The 24,878-nt window shown below is 44.5% G+C and overlaps 1 protein-coding gene across 11 annotated transcripts in view; it reads right to left on the minus strand.

Moving 5' to 3' along the window:
* LOC126262390 (hemicentin-1) overlaps positions 1-24,878 on the minus strand; it is a 1,144,740-nt gene that overhangs the window by 556,371 nt on the left and 563,491 nt on the right. For all 11 annotated transcript variants that reach the window (XR_007546725.1, XR_007546724.1, XR_007546726.1 and 8 more), the window contains exon 5: positions 15,591-15,757. Coding sequence is in view for 5 of the 11 variants with exons in the window: in XM_049958994.1 (XP_049814951.1) it covers positions 15,591-15,757 (167 nt within the window). In the remaining 6 variants the exon portion in view is untranslated. The remainder of the gene's footprint in view (positions 1-15,590; positions 15,758-24,878) is intronic.

Here is a 24,878-nt window from a genome sequence, read left to right on the forward strand (position 1 = left end):
AAACTGTCTCTTCTTTTAATTGGTTGTGTATCACTCTCCATGTTTCATACCTCCTGATGCAGCCTTGTCTAGTACTAATTTTATTTTATTTCATTAGTTTTGTTTATTAATAGAAACTGTTATGCAGGAATGCTATTCCTATTTTGTGCTAAAGGTTTTCCTGTCAACTCCATTGTTATTTATGTACTGTTCAGTTTTTACTATTTCATTGCAAAGATGTTACTTACTGTATGTTTCTACTTCCGTCTAGATGTGTTACTTCTCTTCCAATGTTGTCTGCTAACATTTAACTTCTTTGGTGATAATACTCAGTAAATGTCTGAAGATGGCCTTGTAAGCCGAAAACCGGTTAACAATAAAAGTAATATTGCAGAACAAAAGCAAACTGGTGCTTTTCATTTATTATAATGTTGTTCACCAAGAACCGACGGAAGATTCTGTTAATATAATAATTGCAGACTTGATAGCCATTTAAAATTTGCTTCAGAGGCAATAAAACAGAATTGGAAGTAGATAGAATCCCAAAAGTCCGAAATTTTCTTACAAACTCACTGATACTGTCTCGAAGCTTGAGTTATGTAGCCTCTGTTTAGTTGATACTAATCGCTGTTTCTTCAACGGTTTTTTTTCCATCGTCTGAATAAGTGTCTGTTCTCACGGAGTAAAAAGTATGGATTTCAAGAATCCTATCGAGGTAGGTACACTGCATTTTCTGCACAGTGACTAAGCCAAGGACTTTTTGACTCAACTGTAATCTGAAGTAGGTGTAGGAAGAGCAGAAAAAAACCCTCCGCCACACGCCTTGGAGTATAAATTTCTTCCTAACGCTATCGAAAGGGCCCTCACAGCGAAATGTGGGCAGTAAGTCGCACACATTAAAGCACAGCCGTCGCATGTGTCAACGCCTCCAAGAACGAAACAGTCACATCCTCCCCTTACTTTCGCAGAGCTGATTTACAAGACAAGTCAGAAGGCGAGGGGTCGGGAAATAGGGGGGAAAAGGCAGAGACAAAGGAAAGAGGATAGCTGGAGAGAGGGAGAGAACCACCGCAAGCTGCGGCCGGGAGGCGCAGCGGAGAGAGGAAGAGGCTGTTTTGCAGCTGAACCAATTCTGGTAGCGCACTGAACTTGTGCATTAATCTAAACGGAGTGCCAGTGGGCGGAAATTTAAATTTGGCGGTGGACGCCCCTTGGCGCGCTCATAAAAATGACTAATGGCAGGAGGCGGGTAATTGCAGGCGCGTGGGTACGGGTGCTTCTGCACACGTCCAGCCGATACAAACACCGCTAATTGCTAACCGAATTATCGCTCCGTTCCGATTCCGGCGGAGGAAAGCCCCGCGGCAAATGAAGCGAGACTTATATCCCACCACCCTCCTACCTCCCCGTATTTATTTATTTATTTATTTGCCCTGTGCTGCGCAGCAAAATAAACTCGGGCCGATCTGAAACCGACCGAAACATGCACCGCCGTTGCTTCACTCATTCAGCACAGCGAAACAATAACAAAGTGTATGTCAAATATACACAAGAAGCACATAACTCTTTCACTACACAATTTGCGGTCAATTACCGGAAGCAGCCACAACCGCATAAAATCGGGGGCATGAATCCGGAGTGAAATCACTGGTGGATCTGGTTTACACGAGCAACCTTATCAAACTGCCACACCCCAGGACGTAATTCACCTGCCAACCACGTCGCGCGAGGGTCTATGAAGTCGATCACTACCTGGTTGTCTCGAGTGTGGAGTTCTAAAATTATGAATATGTTGTATATTGCGTATGCAGAGAAATGACATAGTACTGATGTTGATAGGTGGCAGCGGCGGCGGCGTCGTCGTTTGCTAACAGAGGAAGATAACATTTTCGTCGCAGTCATGGTATAGTACTGGATATCGTGCTTTTGTGTCTTCTTAATCTTTATAATCTTGTTCGATTTGTTTTTGTGATATACTGCGAAAGTATCATTAGTAATTTGTCTTTATTCTACAATTGCACTTCTACCATTCAAAAAATGTGAGAGCAAAAAATATTGTTCGTTTTACAAAACTGGACAAACTGTGGATAAATAAAAACGCAAATAACCTTATGTAGTCCATGTTGTACTACGATCTGGACACTGACATTATTTACGACACTAAAAATAAGACAATTAAATAAAAGTAACTGACACAGATAATAGTTTTAATTTGTTTCTACAATATCTTACATGACTAAAAATGTAGTTTAAGTGAAGTTCTGTCGAGAGTGGAGAAGTCAGCTCTATGGAATAAGAAAGTTACAGTTACTTTGACACAAAGGTAAGAAAAAGGCACTATGAACAGCCGCCTAAGAGTTATTTGAAGAATTTGTAAGTATGCATTTCCTTAAGCAACTAAATGTCGATGCTTTGCAACATCTGGCGATAATTTTACTATTCTTTCGATTTGCAACATTATGGGGGATTTATCGTACTACCATCGTGACGAACGTGTATTATGAATATTGCTATGATCATTAATAAACTCTACTAACACTCCTAGTTTTTTAACGATGATAGTGAGCTGCTCCTTTTCGTATGACGGGCACTCCTTCCTAATCTCACCTTCGTTAACGGCAGAGCGCCATGACGTTAAGTTGAAACTACTACTCCTGTGAAGATACTGCTACGATAACGTTCCGTGGAGTACAGCATGAATCGTCCTTCGGTAATAATATTGGTGCTCAACAGCAGACAGTCGAACACTTGTGACAATTGTGTCCCAGTACAGTGTAATAGATATACGTGCCACGCGTAGGCGATTGAGAAAAGAAAATCGCTAGTGTTAAAACGGAATTTAGGATGACGCAATGAAACAGGCGAAGTCCAGAAGCCGCGTAATTAGTGCGTTTGTTTGATGTTCTACTAAAAACGCTTTACACAATAATAAATTCTGAGAGTGTTCTACTTAAAAGAAAGAACAGAAAAGTAGTCATGTAAGGCAGAGCCGGCCACGGTGTGACAAGCTTCACGCGTTCACCATGTGCTGGCCGCGGGTGGTCCAAGGATCAGCCTGTCTTTCCGCTTTACTCGGTTCTTCGCGCTAGTACTAGGAAGGAGCAACATTTCAATTTAGCATTGTGGTGCCGCATTTTGCGGTCGGCACAACTTTCTGAATCCGGCACAACCACGGTGTCAGCACTGTTTACAGCCCCCCCCCCCCCCCCCCATTTATTCGTGGTAGGAATCCAGTGGCTATTTGCACAAAAAAGGCAGCCCAGCGATCTTTCGTCGCAATCCTTAAAAATTTATGGGCATGAGAGAAGAGAGGGATGAGAATTCTCAGTTCGCATAAGCGACAGGTACTGCTTACTTACTACAAAACGGCAATATAGTATTATGTAGAAAAAATTTAAACTTTTACATGACAATGAATGAGCAAAAAATTACATCGGCAGACGGGATTCATTGTTCAGTACATCAAGAAGCACTTTGTGCTAAGTTTGCAGGCATGGAGCACTGTAAGAAACTGGAGGTACGAATATCAAAAACTTCTGAAGTCGCACCCATTATTCCATTTTCAGACACCACAGTGTTCAATGAAAATGAAAGAAGCGTATAGAGACTTCATGTATAACTGCAAAGTATGTTGGTTAAGTCTAAAGGCACGCCTGGAAACGTTTTTCGTCTTAAAACTCGTTATTGTTGAATTTATGGAGCGAAAACGAGTCCAGGAACGAAAATTAAAACATACGCAGCGGGTTTCAGACTTTGCACTGTAAGTGGACTCGACTGCACACTGCCCACAGTAAGAGACTGTAAGGCAACTTCCTTGTTTTTTGGTGTTTCGTAGGAATGCATTTAAAAAGAAAATCGCGTTGCAGAAGGGACACATTAGGACAAATACAGAGCAGTTCCCGAAGCTCACTGGCGTTAAAGGAAAGGATAGGTCTGAGGAATTCTTTATGGCCTTGAAAGAATTACAAGGATACTTTCACAAAGGTTTTGACGACTCTGTCAATCTTACATCTGTTTTCGAGACCGTTTCGCGTTTCTCTAAAAGTGCCCTTGTGGACGTGCAGATGTAACTGACTTACTGATTTACTTGCCAGGTAATTCCAGTTTTAATGAGAAATCTTTTTACGTGAAATCTGTCCAGGATGTCTACATTGCTTTTCTCAGGTAGATTTTCCAGCTCTCCAAAATGAGGTTGAAAAAGTGCTACAATATTTCCATCGACGTATTTGGGTGAAAGACTTTTTTTATAACGAACTAAATAAGTCATGATTATGTGGCAACCTGAGTGTAAAACTCTGTGAAATTGTCTACGTATCTCCGTATGCCTACAGTCTGTTCCAGATAAAAATTATATTATGTCTTCAGCGCGCCAAAAGCAATTAATTAATACTGAAAATGAGTTTTGTTTCTGATCTGTGTTGTTGAGAAGCGTGTAATATAAGACCAAGTTGTAAGCAGTACGACTGTACTGCCATTTAAATGAGGCGCGTTCGCTGTTTTCCGCTCTTTCCCCTTCACGCACTTAGACAGCATGGTGTGGCGGTGGGGGAAATGTCAAGCTAGGCTCAGCACTTCAGCACTCAGGCCCAGGCACGGCCTACAAGCCGAAATCTTGGCCACCCCTGACTTAAGCTATACGAAGCAATGGGCTATGCCCTAATAAGACTTCAGACTGAGTGGACCGTTAGTTATAGAAATGTTAAATAATTACAAATTTGCCCTTGTTATAAAAAGAAGGCACACTGATGCAATGTAAATAATCCGCACAGGTCCAGCTGCTATAACCCATTGTCGAGTCGCACGGACGGGAAAATTCAAACTAGAAAGCGGTTTATCTGTACAGCGTGCTTAACTGCAAAGGTACTCATCTGCTACTAAGTCAATTTGGCAACACAAATGAGCAGTACACAATGACGATCTTACGCTGTCTATATATTATTTATTTAGCATGTGACAGAACACATGGTATCATTAGACATTTTGTTTACAAGTTAAACTATGGTACTGATGAAAAATAGCTAGAAGAGGCTGCAAATATCTTGTATATGGGGGAATCAACAGAAGAATGTGCTAAACCTGCAATTTCTAATAGTTGGCCTCTTACTTGCAGCTTTGCCACAAATCTCTCCTGCCTCCTTTCTCTCTCCATCTCCACGCCTCCCTTTGGCCGTCCACCTCATCTTCCCTTCTCTCTGAGAATATCATCCCTCAACTCCCTCTCTATCTATTCATCTACTCTGCCCCTCTTTCTGTCTATTTCCTCCTCCTCCTAACTGTCTCTGTCAACCTTCCTCTTTCCACTCTATCCACCTTGTCAGACCCTTTGTCCATCTCCTCCTGCCTATTTTCTATCTTATCCTACGCCCTCTAACTTTTCACCTGTCCACTATTTTTCTCCAAATTCCTCCTACTTCTCTTCCTTCCCCTCCTTCACCTCTCTATGACCATGTCTTCTTCCTCCCCCTCACTTTCTCCAGCCATAATTAGCATATATCCTGCAATACATTTTATTATCACCTGCACAACGCGCCTGTCGTGGTAACTGCTTTTCATCCCCACCTCCACCCTGTGAGAGCTACGTAGTTCTTACACCCACAGCACTTCATCCCACAAAGTAAGTAGTATGTGTGCAAATTCGGTTGAAATTGATCGTGTGGTGTAGGAGACGTGGAATATACACATACACACACATACATACATATAGCTATGTCCATTTTCAAGTATGCATATGATGATATGATATGATTAGTTAGATCTCGTTATCTGTTGTGTTTTCGAAAGTGCAATGTGCTGATAGCAAGTATCGCCCTATGCATTGGCAGCATATCGTGTCAACTATATAAATTGGTTGTCTTATTGTATTCATGTTCTCGTATTTCATTTTAACCAAACATATAACATGCAGTGACGCAAAATATGGTATTGTTGACATTTTCTTCCGCCAACCCTTCTATATAGTATAATAGTTCATATTATTGAATCTAATATCTCAATCCAGTCATTGGCATTTGGAGAAAGTGTCACAGAGTCCTTTGCATTGCTTGGAAGTGATGTTGTACTGATCTAGGGTGTCAAGCCTCAACTGCTGGATCGACTGAGCACTTTCTCCCATTTGAAGAGAAAGTCCTTTCAAACTACAAGACTCGTGTGTGTTGTTGGGTTCGATTAGCCGTCTTCCACGTATGTTGGTTTAGGGGGAGTGTTCAGGTCGGTTTGTGTTCCCGTTGGTGCTTTCGGGTAGATTTGGAATTTACACGTTTTCCATTGAAATAAATCTGCGGTTGTTGGCTGGACTGTCTGGCACTGAGATGGAAGCATGAGCAATCTGTTCCACTTGGGCTGGTTTGAGTTGGCATTTATGATAGTAAGTACGATAGTAAGTCCATCGACAAGACGGAGAAATCTTCTGTCAGTGTTGATTCAAGTTCCTCTATGGCCTTGCAGCGGATACCAGCGGCTACATCAGATGTAGCAGAGTAGGCCGCATCCATCCCGCTCGGGCCCTTAGTGGACTTCAATGTTTGGTTGCCTATAGATGTGTGTTTAACACGCAGTAATGAACGTGAGGTGGATGTTCCATGGAATTTACATGCCAAGTGGCGCGAGCAGTCTCTGTTGGTAGTAGCAGCCCCCAAATACATTCTGGCTGTACTTATGCTCACAGATAAACAGTTGCCATGTGTTGTTTGGACTGAAATGTGAATATGAATTTGTTATAATTGTTTCACTTAAAGGTTTTATTACACTGAGAAGCCAAAAGTCATGGAAACGCACTGGGAAACGAAACGGTCATCAGCGGCTCAAACCTATGCGGTGCGTTTAACTGCAAACAGTTCTGGCAGAAATAACAACAGACCGCTGACTGCTTCGTTCAAGGCTCTGACGGGCGACGTCTCCAAACACTTGTGGACGTTCTGTGCGAAAGTGGTAGAAAGATTGCATAGACACTACTGACCTCGGAAAGCAGACTTATTGCCGTAATCTTCGATATGCTGTGACCCTCTGTGTTTTGCACTGATAACCATCCCACTTCCACTGGCAATTAAATCGCGACGGACAACCACTTTCACTGTACACCTTTATGTAAGAGATTGTCATCTAGCCGCAACATACGGGCGCAATACAGGGCACTTCTTCTACAGGTACTGCGCTTCCCGTGACTCCTGGCATCTCAATTTATGTACTCACTTACGTACTCGATCGTAAATACCTAGTTTCTTTCTGGGTGTGAACATTATTATTCTTGTGACTAACCGACAACAAAACACTTGGTGGGAAATCTAACCTTGGTGTCTCAGTACTTCTCTTACTACCTTGCAATGACCGACTGCCCTTTGCCAAGATAGCTAAAGCCTACATACTAGATTAACCACATAAAGTAACTGTGAGAAAGGTTTTTGCGAGACAGTGGTTCATCGACAGAATCCTAAGGAAAAGTGATCCATCCAGGAAAGAGATACGCTTAAAGAACACTCGTTCGACCAGTACCCGATTATGCACATCGGCAAGGATCGTCTGCCAAATGGTGCACATATTCCAAGAAGAGTCAAGAACAAATTATTTCCTTCCCAATACGTTACGCTAAAAGAAATCATAACTTTTCAAACAGTCGATGTCGAACTAAATAACTTTCGGCCGTCAATTTTCAACCTTGTTTTATTTGTCAACCAGTTTCAGCGTATTACTACGCCTTATTCTGGTTCCTGGCCGACGTGTAGGAAGAACCTACCTCGACTGTTTTCAAAACAGGGGTCAGCAATTCTTCCTAACGTCGGTCAGGGGCCTGAAGGTGGCGTAGTGAAACGCTGAAACTGGTTGCCAAATAAAACAAGGTTGAAAATTGACGGCCGAAAGGTATCTTACATCCTCTAGCGAACATACAGAGATTTTCAAACAGTCGTCCTTCCTACACACCATTCACTAACGGAACAGGAGATAGCGAGGAGGCAGGAGAAGTGTTCTCTCCGTCATACTCCATTACATGGCTTACGGAATAGAACTGTTATGTAATTGTAAATTTTTCAAACCTCTAAACAGTTGCACTACGACGTTATACGAACAAATTTCATGTCAGACGGGGCACAAACATTAAATTGTCATATTCACATCTATATTATTAAACGGCTAAAATGGTCACTCGGTCCAAGTTGCAGACTGCCTATCTCACAACTTTCAGGGGCAACAAGAATTGGGTTTTCGGTATTTTATATAATTTTATTTATCAAATTTAGAAATCTGAAATACTGTCATAATGTACTCATCGAAATGTATAATCTTAGGTGAAAGGTATAACACAATAGTGTTGTGTGATGTCCTTAGTTAAGTTTAAGTAGTTCTAAGTTCTAGGGGACTGATGACCATAGCTGTTAGGTCCCATAGTGCTCAGAGCCATTTGAACCATTTTTATAACACAATAAATAAAGTATAGGCCTATACACAATAAGTAAAGTGTATAATCTTATCACAGAATAACTCAAAGCACACAAAGTAACCACAAATAATCCATTCATCCAATTTTTTGAGAATGGGGGAACTTAGCGACTTCTAAAAACTTAAACGTGTTGGAAGCTTTTCGTCACTGTCACCTCCACACAAAATAATGAAAGGAAAAAAGTTTATCGCGTACTACATCAGGTTTGACATTTTGATTGGTTACTTCCATATTATTAACTCAAGTATTTTTCAGACAGTGTGCACATATTCCAATGAATGTGCTTGCAAAATTATTTCATTATACGACACATAAGCTAGTTCACGAGATTTAACGCCATAAACATTGAAATCCGTGAAAAACTAAAATATCTTCAATCACAAAGGTTTCACATACTTGTCAAATATTGCTCATTTGTAAAGTAATCAGGCATTTGAAGCTATTTTATACACGACAGTTTGACTGGTTAAAAACTACGGTAGGTCGGGAGTAGGGGAAGGGAGGGAGGGATTACCAGTAGAAACTATACACTGAGAAATTACTCATAGTATGGCTACGCAACATCATACGCACTCTATAGCAAACAAAAATGATATACATCTGCAGTAAAATGGATTATAATATCTCAGAAGTTGAAAAGCTTTGAGCTGCACCGCTTTCAAGTTCAATGTTTAATTTGATTTTTGAATAAATTCATTTCTCAAATTCCGTGAACCGTAGGCGCGAACATAAAATTTTTTCATCCGCGCAGAAAGTACTGTTTCTGATGTCGGAACATTGTTGTTGACATCTTTTTAACCTAGTTCTAAGCTCTGATTCATCTTAATCAAGATTGTATTTGTGAAGCGGCATCCAACACGAGTTAAAGTGCAGCAATATTGAATACGATGGCTGACTTGACGTTACAGCTTGTTGGATGAGAGGAACATCTGTCACCAAGACATTAAGAAGCACTAAGACCATAGAAATCCCTAAATGGAATGAGGTATCCAGGTGAACCATTTGCTAAGGTGCACCTCACAACGTCTACAAAAATGGTAACGGAGGGTTTAGACGTCACTTTCAGTCGATGGTCATTAGAGATGGAGGATTAGTTCGGATTGGACAAGAGTGTAGAAGAAATATCTCGTTCAAGGGAGCTCACGTGATTTAGCGAAACAATGAAAGATTTATCCTGAGATAACTAGACTAGGACCTGTGTCTCCCTCCTCCTGAATACGAATCCAATGTCGTAATCTCTGTACCATGGAGGATCTACTTGAGTCATCTCAACACTATCATTATAGAAATAAACACATCTATGAAGGGATCTGCAAGATAGCTTCCACATTTATAATAAGATGCCAATAACATTTATGTGCAATTAATTTTCGGATGATCAGGTACCGCTGCAACGTTAATGTCTGTTGTTTACAACGACATTCTCAGCACGCTATCATGCATCGCAGGGACTGGAAGAGGTACAGAGCCAATTGCGGTCAATCAGATCAACCAAGCAGGCGTGGTGAACATCATGTCGGCCACACGGCTGATGAGCACCAAGTTAATAAGAAGAAATTTACGTTTGATACACAATTTTGATTTATGTCAAGATAATCCACTAATATGAGAAGCTTCTGGAATACCTCCTTCAGTACAACAAATGTTCATTAAATGTGTTTCATGTGCTGTCATACGTGCTACTCTCACCTTGGCTACAAACCTGCCCACAATCCACGTTGACAACAGCAACTGCATAATTCGAATTTTAAAATTTTGTGGTATGTCAAGCATTCGACAAAAGGCTACTGGGGAAAGGAAGTCAATGAACTAAGAGTCGATGGCTTGGACTTTGTTTTTTACTAAGTGGTCAGCTATCCACATGTAACAGGCAGCTTTAGCGTTTAACTCAGCTCATTCTCATTAAATAGGGTCTGAAGTTAGGATCAGTAGTTTTCTTCAACTACGAATATGTCAGTTAACAGTAGCTAATTTCATCCACCACCATGGGAACAGTGAGCTGAATATTTTAATCATAGCTGAATGTAATTCATTTTTGCAAACGACTGATTAATTTATGACAAGGTAACCGACCAATCGAGTTTGTCAGTGACGGACCACATATTTGTCTCGATGTGGCCACACATTCTGAAGAAATCTGCTAATATGTGTTCCTGGCAGCAACTTCGTTTGCAAGAACAGACATCATAAAGAAAACGAGATGTGTAATTTGATATCAATATCAGGCTGTTGTTGGCCCTAAATCCATGGTCTTATAACGTAGTCCACAATGCGGAGTGGAAATTCTTAGTTTTGTCGAGAAGTTCCTCTGTATTGTAAATCTTCAGTTTTCCCACCGAACTGGATGATCCATCTGTTTCGAGCATGCAGCTGCGAACACCATTTTTCATTCTTCCGATATTTCGACTAAAAATCTTTCAAACATTGACAAGTCTAGTCGATGGGTAAAAATCTTGTCTTATTTATTTCCCCAGATGCCGAGAACACTTGCCGCACCGAAACAATATGGAAAATCAACACGCATCAGTCAAACTAGTGCATTACACAGAACAGCCCGACTTCCCGGAATGAATCTTTCACTCTTCAGAGAAGTACGCTGTTTTAAAATTTCCTGACAGAAAAAAATTCTTCCGAGCCGGAACGAACCTGAAACCTTCCTTTTGGCGGGAAATGCTCTTATCGACTGAGCTGTCCACCCACGACTCACGACCTGCACTCACAGCTTTACTTCCGCCAGTAACTCTGCTTTGCCTTCCTAACTTTACAGAAGCTCTCCTGCATGCCTAGCAGGACTAACACTCATGGGAGAAAGGAACACTGCTTGCGGATAGTAAAATCCCGGTTTCGAGTCCTGATGCTGCAAACCATTTTAGTCGGCCAGCAAGTTTCAGCACCACTTGCACGAGGGATAAAATTTAGCCAGTTTGTCAAAGAATGCATCCGTAGATTAAATCGCTCGTTCGAACAGAGCGTTCGGAGGTACTGTAATCAGGCTGAGCCTAGTTAAAATAGGTAATAAGAGACAGAATATCAAACATCCAAAACTAATGAATTGTCTAAATGGAAGCCTTCGTCCTGGTTACTGTTATTGTCTACCAGACATGTTTCCACCGCCCCCTTCGACAACGAATCCCTAAAGGGTGAGTCTGAGGGCACAGTCTGGACGTTGCCGTAATTCACCGTGTGGCCAGTAAGAATACAATGTTGAGTCATTGCATATTAGTTTGAAGAAATCGGGTGTGCTACTAATAGTCTAATAGATCGCAATTAGACTTTTGCGATATGTGTGGTTTACCACACATAAAATTTACCACATTTACCAGTATATACAGAAACTCCACTCTCATAATAGCAGGTCGCTTTTCAAAATATCCGCTGCCACTTTTGTCGTTATGAGAAACGTGTATCACACTTAACATTCTTTTATGATTCTAGCTGTCTTTACAGATATATTCCAAACGTGGAGGCATCTCTGAAAACAAAAGTGGTTAAAAACGCGTGCGTAAAGTAACAAACTTGTATCGCGTGGAAATAATGTGTCAGTAGCATGACAAACTATTCAGCAATATGACGTAAAAATAAAGCTTTATTCTCCATCTTTCAGATGTACGAAAACCTTCGGAAGTAAATGCACATACGTTTCAAAAAATGGTTCAAATGGCTCTGAGCACTATGGGAGTCAACATCTTAGGTCATAAGTCCCCTAGAACTTAGAACTACTGAAACCTAACTAACCTAAGGACATCACACACACCCATGCCCGAGGCAGGATTCGAACCTGCGACCGTAGCAGTCCCGCGGTTGCGGACTGCAGCGCCAGAACCGCTAGACCACCGCGGCCGGCACACATACGTTTCCCCCCTTATGCTTCGTTCTCTTTATTCTGCGACTGGAACAGATTGCGGTTACGGCAACCCTACCTAGGACTGTTTAATGGGTTTTTTTGCTTCCTTATTCACATCTTCTGACAAAAATTTAATGGTATTTATGTACAATCACTCGTGCCTGATTATGGATACGCTTCCTTGACCTATGGTGCGTGAAGACTGTGGTGGCACGCTATGTAGTGAAGAGAGAGCAATGAGAATGCTCCCAGTGCGCAGGTCGGCAAGTGACAGGTAACAGACGTGTTGAGATGTTGCCCCTTCGGAGCAAATGTGGGGACACCCGAGAACTCGTGATGAGAAATGCCATTTCTACGTAAGTACCGTCTTACAAGGGCCGGCCACGACGTTGGGATCACGGATTTACTTCAAACTTTGTACACCTTTAGTAGGCCATTACAACAACATAATGTGCAAGTACACTCCTGGAAATGGAAAAAAGAACACATTGACACCGGTGTGTCAGACCCACCATACTTGCTCCGGACACTGCGAGAGGGCTGTACAAGCAATGATCACACGCACGGCACAGCGGACACACCAGGAACCGCGGTGTTGGCCGTCGAATGGCGCTAGCTGCGCAGCATTTGTGCACCGCCGCCGTCAGTGTCAGCCAGTTTGCCGTGGCATACGGAGCTCCATCGCAGTCTTTAACACTGGTAGCATGCCGCGACAGCGTGGACGTGAACCGTATGTGCAGTTGACGGACTTTGAGCGAGGGCGTATAGTGGGCATGCGGGAGGCCGGGTGGACGTACCGCCGAATTGCTCAACACGTGGGGCGTGAGGTCTCCACAGTACATCGATGTTGTCGCCAGTGGTCGGCGGAAGGTGCACGTGCCCGTCGACCTGGGACCGGACCGCAGCGACGCACGGATGCACGCCAAGACCGTAGGATCCTACGCAGTGCCGTAGGGGACCGCACCGCCACTTCCCAGCAAATTAGGGACACTGTTGCTCCTGGGGTATCGGCGAGGACCATTCGCAACCGTCTCCATGAAGCTGGGCTACGGTCCCGCACACCGTTAGGCCGTCTTCCGCTCACGCCCCAACATCGTGCAGCCCGCCTCCAGTGGTGTCGCGACAGGCGTGAATGGAGGGACGAATGGAGACGTGTCGTCTTCAGCGATGAGAGTCGCTTCTGCCTTGGTGCCAATGATGGTCGTATGCGTGTTTGGCGCCGTGCAGGTGAGCGCCACAATCAGGACTGCATACGACCGAGGCACACAGGGCCAACACCAGGCATCATGGTGTGGGGAGCGATCTCCTACACTGGCCGTACACCACTGGTGATCGTCGAGGGGACACTGAATAGTGCACGGTACATCCAAACCGTCATCGAACCCATCGTTCTACCATTCCTAGACCGGCGAGGGAACGTGCTGTTCCAACAGGACAATGCACGTCCGCATGTATCCCGTGCCACCCAACGTGCTCTAGAAGGTGTAAGTCAACTACCCTGGCCAGCAAGATCTCCGGATCTGTCCCCCATTGAGCATGTTTGGGACTGGATGAAGCGTCGTCTCACGCGGTCTGCACGTCCAGCACGAACGCTGGTCCAACTGGGGCGCCAGGTGGAAATGGCATGGCAAGCCGTTCCACAGGACTACATCCAGCATCTCTACGATCGTCTCCATGGGAGAATAGCAGCCTGCATTGCTGCGAAAGGTGGATATACACTGTACTAGTGCCGACATTGTGCATGCTCTGTTGCCTGTGTCTATGTGCCTGTGGTTCTGTCAGTGTGATCATGTGATGTGTATCTGACCCCAGGAATGTGTCAATAAAGTTTCCCCTTCCTGGGACAATGAATTCACGGTGTTCTTATTTCAATTTCCAGGAGTGTAGTATGGAGCACTACTGTGGCTATTCCGAGAGAATCGCAAGAGAAGTTTTACGTATCTATTATGTAACTGATGTATCTGTGCGAAGGTAACGGCCGTAAAAAGTCATTGTAGGCAAGTAGCTAATGTCTGAGCTACGTAAGACGAACCTGTACAAGGCGACGGTTGGAATCACACTCAAACGTTTATTTTTGTAGTACAAGTGTAAATACTGCGATGTTCAAAAGATTTGCACCTACAGTATTCATTCTTGCTACCTAAGTAACGTCTGATTACTACGCAAGTTAACTGCCAAATGGGGACTTCCTCTGTGTCTGCAGCTCGAAGCGTCGAGGTGCAAAGTAGTTTCGTATATCTTACCACATTGCATGCACAAGGGATTTCGCAAATCATGCAAGGCATACATCTTCAGGAAAACTCTATCCGTTTCTTCATTTATTTGTTGCTCGTTATAAAGATGTTTGTTCTGGTAATTAAATTTAATTAATAATAGTAAGTAGTCAAATAACATGAACCTCACTAAAACTTCATGCAAACACGCGTGTTTTTTAATTATATTACCTCTCAGATGTCATATAAATTAAATAATATGATCAGTGCTGAAAAAAAATATGCATTAAAAATTAAGATTGAGCGGGAGATGAACCGTCGCTTCATACACATTTGACATGCGAGGCTCAAACCTAACTGCATTTTTTTCGTTGTTTTTGGTCGTAGCGATCATCATATGACATCCGTTGAAGTTCGTTGTTGATCCCTTCACTCAGTTTTTTTTATTGCAGAAACCACCAGCTCTCTGACCGAACACGCTCAGCTACCGTGCCGGCTTTCGCTTGACCACCACGAACTGTAACGTCCGGCACCTACGCACAGATACATAAGCCACATAATAGACGTGGAAAATTTGTCTTGAGATTTTCTCAGAATTGCCAGACTAGTACTCCTTACTACATGCACACTATATTGTTTTTATGGCCTACTAAATGTGTACGAGTTAAAAGTAAATCTGTGATCGCAACGTCGCGGCCTGCGGGCTCTGCTACCAAATCACCCACTTCCCACGCTAACTAGGCGGCTGGGGTCTGCCTCTAGGATTTCGCTACTCCTGTTGTGTATGCTCAAGCGCACATCCATCCTTGCAGTGCCCCTCTGACAACGATCACCTAGAAGTGCGTGCATGTATTCTACAACCCTTCTTCAAAATGGGAATGACTTGCAAATTTTCCCAATCAGTTGGAACGCTTCTAGCAGGACCGGCACGTGTCAGCAATATGAACTTAATAATGTGCGCATCTGTTCGACGAGGTTTACTAGGAACTGGACCAACCTGAGCATTTTTGCAGTCACTAGGAATGCTTCGCTCCTCCAGCGACGGTAAACTGCTGCTAGACGGGTAAACAGTTGTTTCGCATACTCTTAGTAGAAACGTGTAGGCAGGCGAGGTGGCGCTTACCTGCTGCTCGACGACGTTCCCCGCGGTGTTGTTAATGCGGTCTGTTCCGTTGTACCAGGTGATGGTGGCCTCTGGGTTGGCGCCCACCGCCTGGCACACGGCTGCCACATTGGTCCCCTGCACCACGTGCTCCTTCACGCCCGTCAGCTGCAGCTCCAGGGGCCGCACTGAAACACGACACAGCCGCAATGAACACACCTGCTGCCCAGTGACCCAGGTCTTCCTATACACACCCTTATTTTTTTCAATTTTTCTGACAACGTGTTTTGAATAAACTAATATATATGAAATGATCAATTTCGGTCGTATTTACATTTTTTCCTACTGTTTCTACTATTTCAATTAACGATAAACTGAAAAATAAAATTACAACTGCAATAGATATTACAATACAGTAAAAAGATACAGATAAGATAGAACAGTGGAACAATATCATCACACCTAAAACTGAACGGAACACAATCGACAAATGTAAAGATATTTTGTGACAACCCCAAGGGAATGGTACACGGCCGATACTATATAATTACACCACTGGCCATTAAAATTGCTACACCAAGAAGAAATGCAAATGATAAACGGATATTCATTGGACAAATATATTATACTAGAACTAACATTTGATTACATTTTCACGCAATTTGGGTGCATAGACCCTGAGAAATCAGTACCCAGAACAACCACCTCTGGCCGTAATAACGGCCTTGATATGCCTGGGCATTGAGCCAAACAGAGCTTGGATGGCGTGCACAGGTACAGCTGCCCATACAGCTTCAACAAGATACCATAGTTCATCAAGAGTAGTGACTGGAGTCTTGTGACGAGTCAGTTGCTCGGCCACCATTGACCAGACGTTTTCAGTTGGTGACAGGTCTGGAGAATGTGCTGGCCAGGGCAGCAGTCGAGCATTTTCTGTATCCAGAAAGGCCCGTACAGGACCTGCAACTTGCCGTCGTGCATTATCCTGCTGAAATGTAGGCTTTCGCAGGGATCGAATGAAGGGTAGAGCCACGAGTCGTAACACATCAGAAATGTAACGTCCACTGTTCAAAGTGCCGTCAATGCGAACAAGAGGTGACCGAGACGTGTAACCAATGGCTCCCCATATCATCACGCCGGGTGATACGCCAGTATGGCGATGACGAATACACGCTTCCAATGTGCGTTCACCGCGATGTCGCCAAACACGGATGCGACCATCATGATGCTGTAAACAGAACCTGGATTCATACGAAAAATTGACGTTTTGCCATTCGTGCAACCAGGTTCGTCGTTGAGTGCACCATCGCAGGCGCTCCTGTCTGTCATGCGGTGTCAAAGGTAACCGCAGCCATGATCTCCGAGCTGATATTCCAAGCTGCTGCAAACGTCGTCGAACTGTTCTTGCAGATGGTTGTTGTCTTGCAAACGTCCCCATCTGTTGACTCAGGGATCGAGACGTGATGCACGATCCGTTACAACCATGTGGATAAGATGCCTGTCATCTCCACTGCTAGTGATACGAGGCGGTTGGGATCCAGCACGGCGTTCCGTATTACCCTCCTGAACCCACCGATTCCATATTCTGCTAACAGTCATTGGATCTCGACCAACGCGAGCAGCAATGTCGCGATACGATAAACCGCAATCGCGATAGGCTACCATCCGACCTTTATCAAAGTCGGAAACGTGATGGTACGCATCTCTCCTCCTTCAACGAAGCACCACAACAACGTTTCACCAGGCAACGCCGGTCAACTGCTGTTTGTTTATGAGAAATCGGTTGTAAACTTTCCTCATGTCAGCACGTTATAGTTGTCGCCACCGGCGCCAACCTTGTGTGAATGCTCTGAAAAGCTAATGATTTGCATATCACAGCATCTTCTTCCTGTCGGTTAAATTTCGCGTCTGTAGCACGTCATCTTCGTGGTATAGCAATTTTAATGACCAGTAGAGTATATAATAATCATATTAATGATCTAGCAGATAACGTTGGAAAAAAATGGTTCATATGGCTCTGAGCACTATGGGACTTAACTTCTGAGGTCATCAGTCCCCTAGAAATTAGAAATACTTAAACCTAACTAACCTAAGGACATCACACACATCCATGCCCGAGGCAGGATTCGAACCTGCGACCGTAGCTGTCGCGTAGTTCCAGACTGTAGCGCCTATAACCGCTCGGCTACCCCGGCCGGCGATAACGTTGGAGACTTCGTGTCACTATTAGGAGACCGTCCTGTCGACTATCGGAAATTTTCGACGCCAGAACACTGCACAGAAACTCTCGAACTCCAGCACTGTGTTAATAATTGCTGCAGTGACAGGCAATTGACTCTGCACATAAATAGCTGTAACGTATTATGCAAAACCTGCGAAGAAATCCAGTATTGTACGATTAAGCAACTGATGAAAAATAACTGGAAACAACAACGAGTGACCACATAAAATAAACTGAAGGAAGAACAGGCGCCAGACAGATTCACAGGAAGAATCGTAAGAAATCGTAATTGATTCACGAGAGAAGTGGCTTACAAGACACTTGTTCCACCTATTCTTGAGTACTGCTCATCAGTCTCCGACCCATACTAAGTTGGATTAAAGGACCAGACAGAGAAGATCCGACGAAGACATTTGCGTTTCGCCAGAGGATCGTTTAGACAGCGCGACAGAACTGCGGAAATGCTTAACAAACTCCCGTCTCAGATGGTGTAAGAGAGACGTTGTGCATCTAGGTTTACTGTGGAATTTCCGAAAGCGTACGTTTCAAGAAGTGTCAAACAACATATTACTTCCTTCCACATATGTTTTGTGAAATTATCCCCGCTAGAAATTAGACGTCCCGTCATACTTGACCCTACCGACAGTCATTTTTCCCAGGCGCCGCTCGTGAACACAGCGGAAAACTTGGGAACAGATAGTGGTGCGAAAAGTACCTTCCATCACACACTGTAGGTGGCTTGCGAGAGTAGATGCAGATGGAGAAAAATATTGATTCAACCATCCAACAAATAATATGGAAAGTACTTTTTATTGTTGAGCAGAGATGGACGTTACTTTTCAGAAATGAGGTGTAGCAACTTGTACTTGTCTTTGTCGGGTAAAATTCAATCTCCGTCTGGCTCGAGCTGCCAGAGACTGCGATCATGTGTGTGTGAGTTACGTTTGTGTGTGTGCGTGCGTGTGTGTATGTTGTCTATTTTTGACGAAATTTTCCCACAGTCTTGTGCCTTTCTCCGCTATATGTTGAGTAACAACTATCCTTTTCATTATATTGTTACATTCTATCCTGGATTTTTCATTGTTTAAAATTAATTCTCTGTTTCATATGAACTGTGATAACATGAAATAATTTGTACGTTAACCATAAAAATCTGTAGAAATACGTACTTCAAACTTAGGCACTGTCGATCCGAAGTACGGACCCAAAACAAGGATAGGAAATAAACTGAGCTGATAAAACTAATCGGATACATCTTAATATCGTGTCGGAGCTTCTTTTGTTCGACGAACTGCAGCAACTCGACATGCCATGGACTCAACAAATCGTTGGAAGTGCCCTGAAGAAATATTGAGCCATGCTGCCTCTACAGCCAACATTAATTGCGAAAGTGTTGCCGGTGCAGAATTTTGTGCACAAACTGACCTGATTATGTCCCATAAATATTCCATGGTATTCATGTTGGGGGATCTGGGTGGAATTGCCCGGAATGTTTTTCAAACCAATCGCGAAAAACTGTGGCCCGGTGGCATGGCGCATTATCATCTATAAAAACTCCATCGTTGTTTCGGATCATGAATTCTATGAATGGCTGCAAATGGTCTTCAAGTAACCGAACATAACCATTCCCAGTGAATGATCGGTTCAGTTGGACCAGAGGACCCAGCCCATTCCATGTACACGAAGTCCACATAATTTTCGAGCCACCACAAGCTTGCACAGAGCTTTGTTGACATCTTGGATCCATGGTTTCGTGGGTTCTGCGTCACACTCGAACCCTACCATCAATTCTTGCCAACTACACTGCTGGCCACCGTAAATCCAACACCAAGAAAGACAAGAGGTAGCACAACAAGATTTATTTTGTAGATAACATGTTGACCAAGTATCAAATGATTACGTTTACAGACGTCTGTGACATGTGGTTCCTGCCAGAATCAGTAGCCAGAGTAGCCGTCATTGTTGGAGATCACCGCTGCCACACGTCTCGGCATTGAGTCAAAGAGACGTTGGATGTGTTCCTGGGGTACAGCAGCCCAAGCAGCTTCCACACGTTGCCAAAGATCATCTGGTGTGGCAGCTGGGGATGTAATCTGGGTCACTCGTTGAGCAACCATGGACCACATGTTTTCTGTCGGCGAAAGATCCGGAGAGCGAGCCGGCCAGGGAAGCAATTCAATCTGGTTATTGACGAAGAACCTTTGGACAATGCGTGCCACGTGTGGTCGCGCATTATCCTGTTGAAATATGGCTGTGGCCGAGCCCTGAAGGTAAGGAAGGACAACTGGCTCCAGCACCTCGGATATGTAGCGCCGGCTATTTAAAGTACCGGCAATGCGTACTAGAGGCGTGCGAGAGTAATATCCAATACCGTCCCATACCATAATACCCGGTGCAAGACCAGTGTGGCGGTGCATAATGCAGCTGTCCAGCATCCTCTCTCCACGGTGTCTCCACACTCGAATCCGACCATCGTGGTGCTGCAGACAGAAGCGTGCCTCGTCAGTAAAGACAACGTCATTCCATTCTGCCGTCCACATCCGTCTGTCATCACACCATTGGCGACGGAGACGTCTGTGGTTCTGCGTCAATGGTAGACGAAGCAATGGACGTCTTACGGACAGACCACTCTGCTGTAAACGGCGTCGAATGGTACCCGCAGACACTGGATGATGCGTTACAGACGCAATGTGCTGTGCAATGGTTCCGGATGTCACTGAGCGATCCGTCACTGACACGCGCACAATTTGCCTATCAGCACGTGCAGTGGTGCACCGAGGTGAATGCGATCGACCACGTCGGTCCGTCGTACCCTCCTGCGTCCAACGGTCACATATCCGCATTACAGTTGTTTGGTTTCGTCCAACACGACTAGCGATTTCTCTGTATGATAATCCACAATCTCGGTAAGCCACTATCCTTCCTCTGTCGAACTCGGATACTTGATCAAAAGATGTTCGCTGTTGTCTACGAGGCATAACTGATCGTGTTGTGAAACAACCACAAGGTAAACACACGTGCCGAACGTACACTCGTCGAAATCGCCAAGCCTTAAATGGAGCTATAAGGTGGCGCCACTGGCGCACGTGATGTGCGTCTGCGCTGAAATTCTAATCAGTTCCATATCTCATCGCTGCAAACCCATGGTGTAAATTTCACTTGATTCGGATGCTTCCTTCAAGGTGTTGCATTTACGGTGGCCAGCAGTGTAAAATCGGGACTCATCTGACCACGCCACGGTTCTCCAGCCGTCTAGAATCCAACCGACATGGTCACGAGCCCAGCAGACGAGCTGCAGGTGATGTCGTGCTGTTACAAAAGTCACTCGAGTCTGTAGTCTGATGCCATAGCCCATTAACGCCAAATTTCACAGTGCTGTCCTAACGGATACGTTTGTCGCACGTCCCACATTGATTTTTGCGGCTATATCATGTAGTGTGCGTTGTCTGTTAGCACTGACAACTCTACGCAAACTCCGCTTGTCTCGGTCGTTAAGTGAAGGCTGTCGGACGCTGCGTTGTCCGTGGTGAGAGGTAATGCCTGAAATGTGGTATTTTCGTCACACTCATGACACTGTGGATCTCAGACTACTGCATTCCCCATCGATTCCCGAACTGTAATGTCTCATGCGTCTAGATCCAACTACCAGCCCGCTTACAAAGTCTGTTAATTCCCGCCATCATTACGTCGGAAACCTTTTCACACGAATCACCTGAGAATGACATATCCGTCAATGCAGTGTACTTTCATAACTTTGTATGCGGTACTACCGCCATCTGTATATGTGCATGTCGCTATTCCATGCCTTTTTTCACCTCAGTGTATGACTTTTACTTTGTCATGTCTAGCATCGTGCAGTGTGACCGCTCGCCAAAACATTATCTTCCGTGTACAGCGGAACTCGATCGTGCTGACCATTCTGGTTCCACCTGGCCACACCTGCGTCAAAGGGTAAATGCTACACTGCTTCAGCTTCTTCACCGACATTCCTGATTATTATGTAGTTTTTGAACTTTTGTAGCATTTTCTGCTTTGGTAGCATAGTATAAGCGTCTAACAGTACAACCCTCTAATTAAACGGAATTAGCGCGTCCATCAAAGCAGAAGGACAAACAAGGGATGGTATCGGGTTGTAATAACTGTCACCTGTACGGCGTAGAACAGAGGCGAAAAGTGCTACGGACTGCGCAAGTTGGCCGTAGCGCGGGTCTAAGGAGCGCGCAGAATGGCAGTGTAAGGGCACAACTCCGTGACGGCCAAGTTGGGCCGTGCTGTGTGAAACATGGCGGCGATAAGCGCCGACTGCAGCGCCAGTGGTGCAGCCGGGGGACTCTGCAGTGCAATTAGCGACGACACCACTGCTACTGCATTTCTTTCGCCCTAGGCACTAGCGCAGTATTCTCTACAGCACGAGAACACGAAACTGACTTGCTGCAATTTTGCGAAGAACTGTCGTTCGGTGAGAAATAGGAGGAGCTTTCTCAGCTTCTCTTGGAAATAAGCAGGAGTTTAAGCTAAGATACCGAAATAACGGAATGGCTGCTAAAAGACCAATTAAAAGTTGTTTTTTTTTTATAGAAAAAAAGTGGCGGGAATCAGATACATCAGAAAATTCTAAAATAACCAGTAATTCTTTCCCACCCCCACACCCGATCCTTTAAAAAATCGTACTCCTATGCACAAAAGGGCTTAAAATGCCTGGTTATTTAACACACAAATTACTCCATGCGTATTACAAAATGTATGTATGTATATTCCACATCTTGAACCACCTGATCGATTTCAAACAAACTTCGTACACATATCACCTACTATCTGCAAAGAACCACTGTGGGGACAGAACAAACTCTCTCTCAAAGAGGTCGCTGAAAAAGTGTCCAAGCTTACGACGTGCAAGTACACTGAAAGCCAAAGAAACTGGTACAACTGCCTAGTATCGTGTAGGGCCCCTGCGAGCAACGAGAAGTTCCGCATCACGACGTGGCATGGACTCGGCTAATGTCTGAAGTGGTGGTGCAGGGAACTGACGCTGTGAATCCTGAAGAGCTCCTCCATAAGTCCGTAAGAGTGTGAGGGGATTGAGAGCTCTTCTGGACAGCACGTCGCAAGGCATCCCAGATACGCCCAATAATGTTAATGTCTGCGAAATGTGGTGGCCAGCGGAAGTCTTTAAACTCAGAAGAATGTTCCTGGAGCCACTCTTCAGCAATTCTGGGCGTGTGGGGTGTCGCGTTGTCGGAATGGACATGAATGGATGCAGGTGATCAGACAAGATGCTTACGTACGTGTCACCTGTCAGAGTCGTATCTAGACGTATTAGGGGTCCCATATCACTCCAACTGCATTCGCCACACACCATTACAGAGCGTCCAGCAGCTTAAACAGTCCCCTGTTGACATGCAGGGTCAATGGATTCATGAGGCTGTCTTCATACCCGTATCCGCTCGATACAATTTGAAACGAGGCTCGTCCGACCAGGCAACATGTTTCCAGTCTATGTCGGTGTTGACGGTCTCAGGCGAGGCGTAAAGCTTTGCGCCGCGCAAAAAAAAAAAAAAGTTCAAATGGCTTTGAGCACTATGGGACTTAACTTCTGAGGTCATCAGTCCCCTAGAACTTAGAACTACTTAAACCTAACTAACCTAAGGACATCATACACATCCATGCCCGAGGCAGGATTCGAACCTGCGACCGTAGCGGTCGCGCGGTTCCAGACTGAAGCGCCTAGAACCGCTCGGCTACTTCGGCCAGCTTTGTGTAGAGCGGTCATGAAGAATATACGAGTGGGCCTTCGGCTCCGAAAGCCCATATCGATTATGTTTCGTTGAATGATTCGCACGCTGACATTTGATGATGGCCCAGCATTGAAATCTGCAGGTATTTACGGAAGGGTTGCACTTCTGTCATGTCGAACGATTCTCTTCACGTCATAAATACTGAGATGCGTGAGAACGAAACTAAGGGCGAAGTTCACTAGAGATATAGATGAAATATGTGTAAAAATATGAGTCAAATATGATAAATACATGTGACCGTTCTTCTGCAGGTAAAGCCGCGAGTGGCGAGCTCCTCCTAACCCCTGGATCGATTTCAACCAAACTTGGTACAAATATTACTTACTGTCTGGAAAGCAGTATTTGTTGGGATTAGAAGCAACAAACCTATTGGAAAGAAGGTGATAATGCGGAGAGGTAAGGGGGAGGAGTAGGTGGACGTAGATAGAGGGGGAGGATATAGACTTAGGGGGGGGGGTGATGAGATGATATAATACACTTAAGAGGGATAGGGTGTGATTGCCAAAGAGGAATGCAGCTGATAGAAGGGGAGGAGCAAATGGAATGAGAGAGAAAGAGGAGTAGATGGACAGGATGAAGGAGGAGGAGCAGATGGAGAGACAATGGGGGGTGGCGGAGGTGTACAGAGGAGGAGGGAAGGGTGGAGTTGGACTCTTAGGGAGTGCAGAGGAGACAGAGGAGTGAATAGGAAATGGACTTACAGGCGAAGAATGAGATGGACAGCGGGGGAAGGAGCACATGGTCAGAAGGGGAGGAGCAGATGGAATGAGAGAGAAAGAGGAGTAGATGGACAGGATGAAGGAGGAGGAGCAGATGGAGAGACAATGGGGGGTGGCGGAGGTGTACAGAGGAGGAGGGAAGGGTGGAGTTGGACTCTTAGGGAGTGCAGAGGAGACAGAGGAGTGAATAGGAAATGGACTTACAGGCGAAGAATGAGATGGACAGCGGGGGAAGGAGCACATGGTCAGAAGGGGATGAGCAGATGGAATGAGAGACAGAGGGCAGGAGGAGACAGACGGTGAGTGGACAGAGACAGGGGGAGAAGGGTAGGTACAAGAGAGAAAGAAGGAGCACATGGACTAACAGTAGACTGGAAATAGTAGACCAGAAATACCAGGCACTCATCTCATATTTAATCAACTGAAATTAATACTAGTTAAGAAGTAGTAAATTAAAATGTATGCCCAATGCTGAAGTTTTACTCCATGGAAAGCAAAAATGTAGTAAGAGACAAACTGTTTTCCTTTCATTATTTTGTGAGTGGTGTCAGCAAGGAAAAGTTTCGAAGAGGTT

The sequence above is a fragment of the Schistocerca nitens genome, chromosome 6, assembly GCF_023898315.1.
Source record: "Schistocerca nitens isolate TAMUIC-IGC-003100 chromosome 6, iqSchNite1.1, whole genome shotgun sequence".
Classification (NCBI taxonomy): domain Eukaryota; kingdom Metazoa; phylum Arthropoda; class Insecta; order Orthoptera; family Acrididae; genus Schistocerca; species Schistocerca nitens.